The sequence below is a fragment of the Acinonyx jubatus genome, unplaced genomic scaffold (genome assembly GCF_027475565.1).
Source record: "Acinonyx jubatus isolate Ajub_Pintada_27869175 unplaced genomic scaffold, VMU_Ajub_asm_v1.0 scaffold_61, whole genome shotgun sequence".
NCBI lineage: Eukaryota > Metazoa > Chordata > Mammalia > Carnivora > Felidae > Acinonyx > Acinonyx jubatus.
In genome coordinates this window covers 24,191-33,710 of record NW_026463980.1, presented here as the reverse complement: position 1 = coordinate 33,710, position 9,520 = coordinate 24,191, and the positions used below count along the sequence as shown (strand labels likewise).

The following is a 9,520-nucleotide window of genomic DNA, read 5'->3' as shown; positions in this document are numbered from 1 at the left end:
ACACTTTCCTCTACTTACCTTTTCTAGTTCATTGACGGGCTCCTGGCTGGGGCTCTTTCAAGGCTGGTGGCGGGGCCTCCGTCACGGGTACGCATGACCTGTGAGTGTAGGGGCTCCACCCTCGAGGCCATTCTCATCTGAGGCGCCCCCAGCTTGTCCCTCCCTGTGAATAAGCCACCTCTGCTGAGACCCTCTCAGGCCAGTGCCACCAAGTCCTGGTCACCCGAGTCGTGCAGTTCTATCTGACCTCTATTTCCTCCAAATATCCAAGCTGAACTTGAGTGAGTGGGGCTCCCGGTTACTGAACGAAACTGTTACCTGAGAGTCATGGGCAGAGAGAAGAAACGGACCCTTTGGGTTTTGTTAAACTAAATAATACGTGATTTCTTAAGTTACCACAAGGACAGAAAGGCTGAGAATGTAGCATCTGTCTTTGGTCTCTCGCTCCCGACCTCTGGTCCATCTCCGGGATCAACCATTTTTCGGTGGCTTCTGACCTTAGATACTTTTTTTTTTTTTAACGTTTTTATTTATTTTTGAGACAGAGAGAGACAGAGCATGAACGGGGGAGGGGCAGACAGAGAGGGAGACACAGAACCGGAAGCAGGCTCCAGGCTCCGAGCCATCAGCCCAGAGCCCGACGCGGGGCTCGAACTCGCGGACCGCGAGATCGTGACCTGAGCCGAAGTCGGACGCTTAACCGACTGAGCCACCCAGGCGCCCCTGAACTTAGATACTTCTGAAAGCGATGCATCCGATTCACAATGCCTATGTTGTGACCTGCCTTAAGGGTGGCTCCCTTTCCACTGCTGAGTGGTATTCCACTGCGAATACTAGTGGCTTTCCTATCGACGGACGCTTGAGTTGTTTCCAGTTTAGAGCTATTACGGCAAGAGCCGCTCTGAGCGTCCCTGCTCCTCCTCTTTCCGGTTGTGTTTTCATGTCTCTTGGTGTACATATCTAGGGGTAGAATTACTAAGTCAGAGAACAGATGTACGTTTTAACTTTCTAAAACGGCCAAAGAGCCTCTGATGGTTCGCCTCCCTCCCTCTCTGTTTGTAACTATTTTTTCCCCTTCCCCTCCCCCGGGGTCTTCTGTTAAGTTTCTCAAGATCCACATACGAGTGAAAACATATGATATCTGTCCTTCTCTGACTGATTTCACTCAGCATAATATCTTCCGGTTCCATAAGAGACCCTTAAATACAGAGAACAAACTGAGGGTGGATGGGAGGGTGGGGGAGAGGGGAAAATGGGTGATGGGCCCGGAGGAGGGCGTTCGTTGGGATGAGCACTGGGCGTTGTGTGTAAGCGATGAATCGCGGGAACCCACCCCCAAAACCAAGATCACACCTTACACCCTGTATGTCAGCCAATTTGACAATAAATTATATTTTAAAAAATGGCCAAAGAGTTTTTCAAAGTGACCGTACCATTTAACACTCCCGCCATCGATGTATGGGAGGTACGTTTCCTCCACGTCTACCTCTGACGGCGTGGGACATTGGTTGCCAACAGGCCGCTGTGACATATGAGGACTCAGCCCTCGATTTCCCCAGCAGGGTACTTGTGACCTCCACCCGCAGAAGAGGAAGGATGGGGTCCCAAGGGAAGCTGCATGGACTCGAAGCTCAGCTCCGTCACTCGCTGGCTGTGGGAACTTGGATGAGTTATCGCTTTTCCGCGTCTCTATTTCCACATCTGTGAAATTACTTTCGAGGATCAGACACCAGCCCCTAGGGAAGAAGGGGTATGTGAAAATGGTCTCCCTGGTTCGTCCTAACATTTGGCCTTTGATCTTCTTTCTGACACGGAGCTCCTAAAGCCCTTGGAATTTCCTGGGCGATAGGAGTGTCTTCTGTTCTAATGAAGCGACTCTTGGTGGCCTCCTGGATGGCAGCTGGTCACCAGAAGGACCAAGCCAAGATTAGCAGTCTGGAACTTTCAGCGTAAGCTGATAACAGATCATGCCTATGTGATAAAGCCTCCATAAAAATCCCTAAACTATGGGGTTCAGAGAGCATCTGGGCTGGTGAACACATCCACAGGCGGGGGGGATGGGGTACAAGGACAGAAGTGCCCGCACTCAGGACCTTTCCAGACCCTTCCTTATGTGTCTCTTCCTCTCACTGTTCACCTGTATCCTTTCCTATATCCTTTGTAATAAACTGGTAAACAAAAGGAAGTATTTCCCCGAGTTCTGTCCATTCTAGCAAATTATCAAATCCAACAAAGTGTGGCCACGGGAACCCCAAATTACAGCCTGTCGGCCAGAAGTCCAGGTGACATCCTAGGACTTGTGATCAGCGTCTGAAATGGGGGTGGTCTTGTGGGACTGAGCCCTTGGCCTGTGGGGTCTTGTGGGACTGAGCCCTTGGCCTGTGGGGTCTTGTGGGACTGAGCTCTTGGCCTGTGGGGTCTGACGCTAACTCAGAGCGGACAGTGTCAGAACTGAACTGAATTGCAGTACACCCAGCTGTGCTGCAGAATTGGGGGGTATGGGAAGAAGTGTTCGATGCAAGCGGTAAGGAAGAAAACAGAGTTTGCCTTCAGTGAGGTTGGCGGATGAGGCTGGTTTTCCTAGGCAGCCGGTGGGTATCGCTGACTGCCCACTGCATCCATGACCAACCCTCCCCAGGAAGGGTCCTTGGCTTCTCGTGAAGCCCCTGTCCCCCTCACATTCCACGGGCCTGTGAGGAGCTGACTCCAGCCGTTTTCCTGGGCAGTGATTTGGTCAAGAACACACATGTGATGCAGTTGGGGCCAAGGAGATTCCAGAAAGGGTTTGCTGGAGTTTTCTAGAAAACTTCCTGCTTGCTCCTTTAAGAAAGCTTCCAAAGCTTTCCTCGGCCTGATTGTTTCTTCTGAACCCACGTGACCCTCAGTCCCCAGGAGGGTCTCCTCCCTCGGGCAGAAAGAAGTCCACTCAGAAGACAACGCCAAGATGGAAAGAATCCGGTCCTTGGAGACCTCTTTGGATTGCTGACTCACCTGTTGACTGATGGGAACCCACATGCTCTGTAACTTAATAAGCCAATATCAGTATGAGTTCCTGTTACAGTGTCAGGGGGAGAGCAGTGAGCCCGTTCTGACACGATCTCAAATTTTCCATAAGACTGTTCAAAGTTCAAACCATGTCTGGGAGATGTCAAACACCTGCCAACAGCAAGGAGGCCATAAAAGGGTGAATACCGCATTTGAAAGGGAAGCAATTTGCTAACGATCGATATCGATATCGGGTTGCGTTTAGAAAATATAATGCTCCCCAAAGTGAATCAATACAACAGTCCCAGGTGCGTCCAAAGATGCTAAAACAGCTAAGACTTTCTCCTGAGGCCATTGTTTTCTCCGGCTGTTGGGGTAACTGTATTCTGGGACCTGCACCAAGCTCGGATAACTGTGACAAAGGTGGAAAGCAGGACAAGGAATAATTCCACTTGCGGGCCGTTGTCCTGTATAACCACCTGGATGAAACCCAGAAAGACGGGAAGAGAATCAGGAAGTACAACCTCCTCCCATCCACTGTCTCCCCAAGTTTCTCTTCTCTAGTAAATTTCCCCAAACCAGCTCTCCAGACCGCGGTGTCCCGGGGACGCCATCACCCATCGTTTCAGACCCAGAACTCAGACTCAGAATTCCTCGCTGCCCTTGGAGATATTTTAAGGTTTCACATTTTTAACCATATTCCTATTTTATACACATTTTCCCAGCATTTCCCACAAGCATAATCCATATGGATGGAGTTTTTCTCACAAGAGAAAAATAGGATTTTGGTGAGAACGTCGTCTCGCGACGCTTCCTTCCGGGGTGCTCCACCCAAGGGCTAGACTCACTCCCACGGAAGGAGAGTCTGTGTTCAATATAAATGCAAAACGCTCCAGACACTCAGGGTTCTCTGTGCTTTGCATGAATAGAGACAGCAGCTTGCCAGTGGGCAGGACTTGGCGGGGAGGCCCCTGTCGCAAATCCGCAGCCCCACACCGCCACGCTCCCGAAGTGCCTGTGAAATCTGCCTCCGTCGCTAATTTCACACCCCGGGGACAGAGCTGTGAACAGCTCAGAGCCCAGAATTCTCGTTTTCCTAACAGTTTCCGTAACCCTCAGACACCCTTCTATGGCACTTTCTCCACCTTTTAAAAAATTAAAATGTTCACTCCCGTTAAGGTTAAATCTCAGGTTTGTTTTGGCTTAATCATCTCATTACTGCCTTGACTTTGCAAACAGCAGTGACTTTGTCTTCAGATCTTCTGCGAAGCTTTCTCTGCCTGGGTTACATTTTTTTCAAAAGCAAAATGAATCGTTCGCATATTCCGCACTCATTATTCGCTCTCCTGCAGCTTTCTAAATGATGTAGGTACTTGGATGCTTCTGTGATGGGCACGGAATGCATTGGAAATGCGCTGTTAAAATATGCTTTTCATCTCCCTTCAGATCAGAAGATGAGTTTTCTTCTCTGGGTTTCTGCAGACCTGAGAAACACTCCTCATGGCACAGGAGGCGGATCCTTCGGGACCGAGGCAAGTGAAGATGACTGTAAGAACTCGGGGAGCTGAATTTATAAACCCAAAAAGGTTTGCAACTGAGATTAGGGTTTAATTGTTTGGGTCGTTCCTGTTGACCAACTCGGTTGGGCATTTCAGTCAGTGAACGACTCAAAAATGGTATCTGCTCGGATCAAAAAATATAGTGAAATTCTGGTTCAGCTGTCTCAGAAAAAAAAAAATCATGATTTGTTTCTGATATAAGTTGGCTGGTTAGGGTTTTTTATTTATTTAGTAAGCCATGGTTCTCATCATAATACTTAAAAGCAGAATTGGTTTTACAATTAATCAGGAAATTAGAGGCATACAACTCAAATTATAACTCCCAATAAGGGCACCTGGGTGGCTCAGTCAGTTAAGCGTCCGACTTCTGCTCAGGTCATGATCTCGCGGTCCGTGAGTTCGAGCCCCGCATCGGCTCTGTGTGGACAGCTCAGAGCCTGGAGCCTGTTTCAGAGTCTGTGTCTCCCTCTCTCTCTGCCCCTCCCCCGCTCGCACTCTGTCTCTCAAACATGAATAAACATTTAAAAAAATTTTTTTTGATTTTAACTCCCAATAAAACAACAGATCTTGTCTTTATTTTAAAATTTGATATTTTGTTTGTTGCGGACTTTTTTTGCATTCGTTTTGGTTTTTAAAATACTGCATTAAAATCATATTTATCTTTTTTTACTGAGATTTGGGGGCACCCCCAAAATCTTTGTGCCCAAGGCCAGTCCGTGCCTGACCCGCCTCAACTTAGCCCCAGTCCCGAATTTACTTCAAGATCAAGGAAGTGGTGATCCCCAGGGGCCCCAGACAAGGACAGGAGCCCAGGGGAGCCTCCAACATTTCCCTCATCACAGATGGTGTGAATTGGGGGTCTTCCCTAGAGGAAAGGAAGCCTTAAGGGCTGAAGCAGGTCCCAGCTCTCTGCCATCTTCCCAAACACCAGAAATGCGTTCCTGCCTCAAAGTCCCGGCTCCCGACCTCCCCTGGGACCTGCCCTCCTTTCCCTTCTCGGTGTTCGGTTCTCTTGACCTGAGATGCAGCCAGCATCACGCCTCTGACATCATTTCAAGTGACAACAACTGAGTGTTAGAACATTCCTTGGGCAAGGGTTTCCTAGACGAAACCTCCACGTGCCAGGATCCCCCCCCCCATCACCGTTGTGTACACACTGGGGACCCCACGGGGCCGGGGAGGTGAGGATTTCCAGGCGAGAGTTTCAGATTCAGCTGCTAGGACAGTCCTCCCTAGCCCTGCTCTGAGACTGGTACAGAAGTCAGCTTTGTAAGTGTCTGCTCTAGCTCCACGAATTAACAACCAAAACTCTTGGATGCTTGGCCTCCAAAACGCCAGATGTTTGGAAATTTGGAAACACTCGCGTCAGTGATTTTTTTCTTTTCTCCCCCACGTCTTTTTCTTTCTTTCTTTCTTTCTTTCTTTCTTTCTTTCTTTCTTTCTTTCTTTCTTTTTTCTTGCAAGTGATTGAAGCCTGTATGTGTTCGGGACTGGTTACGATCGGGACAAAACGTTATTTTTAATCGCCCAATAGACATTATCCTGTTTTCGTAACAACTGCAGGGAGCAAACGCACCGGGCACCCTGGGGGTGTTGCGTGCACAAAAAAAGGACATTTATTGACCTACATAACTTAAGAGCAGTCTCAGGTAGTGATTCTTAACGCAGGTAATTTTACGCACACACAGCCCCAAGGCTATTTGGCAATGTCCGGACACATTTGGGGTTGTCACGGGGGGGAGGGGCGGGGGGAGGGTGTGCAGCGTGCTATCTGGTGGGTAGAGGCCAAGGATGTTGTTAAATGTCCTACAAGGTACAGGACAGTCCCCCACAGCAAAGAAAGATCTATTCCAGAACTGACAATGGTAGCAAGGTTGAGAAAACCTGCTCCAGGGGTAACGGCTTCAGGCATGGCTGGATCCAAGAGTCCTCATAATGTCTACAAGATTCCATTTCTCTCCAGTTCTTGGCTGCTTTCCTCCGCATTGACCTCACCCACAAACGGGATCTCTCTGCTCTGTGGCCTGGCTCACGGCCTCACGGCCTCACAGAAACAAGTCCTGAGAAAAAGGGAGATATTCTTTCCAGGAAATCCAACCAAATCTGGCATTGAATTCCATTTGCCACCCAGGAACCACCTTGACCGAAGAGGGTGTGGGTGGGAGTGGAGAGGGAGAACATTCTTATTGCCAAGCCCCTGGGTTCTGAGGCCAAATCTAGAACTGGAGGCTTGTGGATCGAAGAGGGGAGGGATCATTTGCTCCAAATAAAATCAGAGCACAGCTGCCAGAAAGGAGGAGGATGCTGGGTGGACAAAAGTAACAGATGCCCGCACCACATGCTCATGAATGAAAGGGGTGGGAGAACGGGTTTGTAGTGTTAACCATACGCTACGGAGAAAGGAGAGGTTGAACTATGAGACGAAATGCAGAAATGAGTCATCGTGCTTACCAGAAAGTATGTACGACCAAGGATTTGCAGGCATTTTCTTCCTTCCTCCCTTCCTTCCTTCCTTCCTTCCTTCCTTCCTTCCTTTCCTTCCCTTCTTTCTTTCTTTGATCTGGAAAAGAATTATAAATATGTGTGACATGTAAATGCCTTCTGCACATTTCAATGAGGACAAATGAACTTGTGCCTGAGAAGATAGTTTTGCACGGTCTATCCCTTTACACAAACAAAAGGGAATGTGGAAATACCGCCCCAAATGCCGGAACCGTAAAACAGGATTTCCCTCCGGGTCCCATTTCTGTAGACAGTTCGAGTTTTATTTACCTGTCTTTAAAGATGAAAGTATCGTGTCTAATTCCTTAACAAAGAGAAAGCAGGTGTATCTTGGGGTCACGGTGATCAGCAGCGCCTTTCGATTCCAAGCTCTCCGTGTCGCCTCCATCTGCCTGGGGCTGGGCTGATACGTTTTAATGCACCTGCTACAGCCTTTGATAAACAGAGAACGAGTCTGCAGCCAGCAGAGCCGACCTGATTCAGCCAATGGCGATGCAAGGGGGAAGGTTCATGGTCTTCCTGAAGTGAACAGGTGGGAAGGTCCTCCTCATCTCTGGAATCTAGGGCTGGACACAAAGCCCACTGTCACTGCAGTAATAACTCACAATGACAACACCATTCCCTTCTCCTTCTGGCCCACTCGATGCTTTGCGAAGTCTTTCCATGTCCCCATCTCCAACCACTCTTATGCCTTATGACTCACACACGCTGGCCTCGTTTCTAGTCCTCCGATTCTCAAGACCTGTTTCCTCCCCTCGGTCCCTGCACCTGCTGTTCCCTCTGCCTGGCACACTGTTCCCTCAGACCTCCCATGCCAGCCCGTCTCACCCTTTAGGACTCAGTCCACACTCCACCTCCTCAGAAAGCTCCCCCCCGACCACCTGAAATGAACCAGTGGCCCCCCACCCCCCATCATTCTTTATCCCATCCCCCATGTTGTTTCCAGTCTGCATTTCTCACAGTCTGAAATTTTCTGTATATTTATTTGTGTCGCTGTATATTGTCTATCCTCATAAACTGGAACCTCATGAGAACAGAGGGATCACATCTGTCTTGTTCACTGCTGGGTCCTGGAAACCAGACGAGATAGGAGCAAAGGTACACGATCAACACTTGTTAAATGAATGAACAGATCCACAAGCAGACGACTGCATTGACAGAGTTCACAAGGGGCTGTGTTGCTTTGCATCTGGTTTGTTCCATTTTTCTTGTACAATCGGGGTCTCCCCGGGCAGTGATGGTGCCTAGGCTCTGTGAAGAACCTGGGCGCACCCGTGTTGGATGAAAAAATACGTAAACGCCTCTTCTCTACCCATCATTCTACCCCTTCAAGGATAAAACACTCTACCTCACACAGGCCCAGGAATTTTGAAATACATTTTTTAAACAAACTATGTAGACTGAGACCCTGGGAAAGATCCATGTGTATGTGTGTGTGTGTGTGTGTGTGTGTGTGTGCCTAGACCCCACACAGTCTAGGTGGGGTCTCAATCCTGGGAGGTCTGGAGCTAAGATGGCCTTCACACATGCACTAAATTGAGCCATGGGGGATGAACCTTTATACTCCCGGATTTGCCAGTCTTTGGAAACGGATGGCTCCCATGGAAAGAAAGTGGCCTTGGGCAAAGCAGCTCCCTTTGGCCAACAGCGTTCCCTGGGGAGGGACTCGGCCCTGATCTCTCAGCAGCAGCCGGCCCGGGATTATCTGGTTTGGAAGGAGACTCTGGGGGCACATCGCAGCCTCTCCCCAGCCTCCCTCATCTGGGCTCTTGCCAAAGTTCCCCAGCAGGCCTCATTCTTCCACTCTCGCCCAACAGACTGTTCTCCACCTGCCAGCCAGAGAAAGCTTGTGAAAACCCGAATCAGATCCTGTCTGTCCTCTGCTCAGAAGCCCGCTGGCTCCCACCTACTGAGAGTAAAACCCCAGGCCCTTGCCACGGCCCTGAGGGCCTGTCCCCATGGCCTCTGTGACCTCATGTCCCACCATTGCCCCCTCCCCCACTCAGCCGAGCTAGGCTGACCTCCCGGCCTTTGCCGGATGATGCCAGCCACACGCCGGCCACAGGCTCTGTGGTGACTGTTCTTTCTCTGAAGGCTCTGTCCTGAGGTCACCATGGGCCACCACTCGGGTTCCTCCACGTCTGCCAGACATTGTCTTCTCAGCCAGGCCTTCCCCCACCACCTATTTAAAATTGCCAACCACCCTCTGCAATCAGCTGAACAGCGCACCCCTCCCTACATACGCCCAGGTCCTAGTCCCCAGAACCTGTGAATTTTCACCTTACAGAGCAAAACGGACTTTGCAGGTATGATTCAGTGAAGGCTCTCGAGGTGGGCAAATTATGGGGATTATCTGGGTGGGCCCGGTGTAACCACAAAGGTCTTTAGACGGTCCTTACAAGGGGGGAAAGAGGAGGCTTAGAGTCCAAGGAAGTGTCACGACAGAAGCAGGGATGGGGCAGAAGTCCCCTGAA

General features: G+C 49.7%; 1 protein-coding gene across 1 annotated transcript; it reads right to left on the bottom strand.

The window, feature by feature from the left end:
• Positions 1 to 1,202: 1,202 nt before the first annotated feature.
• On the bottom strand, positions 1,203 to 7,888 carry LOC113598123 (uncharacterized). The gene is made up of 4 exons (XM_053213974.1): positions 7,317 to 7,888; positions 6,996 to 7,104; positions 2,992 to 3,156; positions 1,203 to 1,736 (listed from the first exon to the last, which is right to left on the bottom strand). Exons 1-4 carry the CDS (start codon positions 7,432 to 7,434, stop codon positions 1,355 to 1,357), a joined length of 774 nt encoding a protein of 257 aa, XP_053069949.1. The 5' UTR covers positions 7,435 to 7,888; the 3' UTR covers positions 1,203 to 1,354.
• Between the last annotated feature and the right edge of the window lie 1,632 nt (positions 7,889 to 9,520).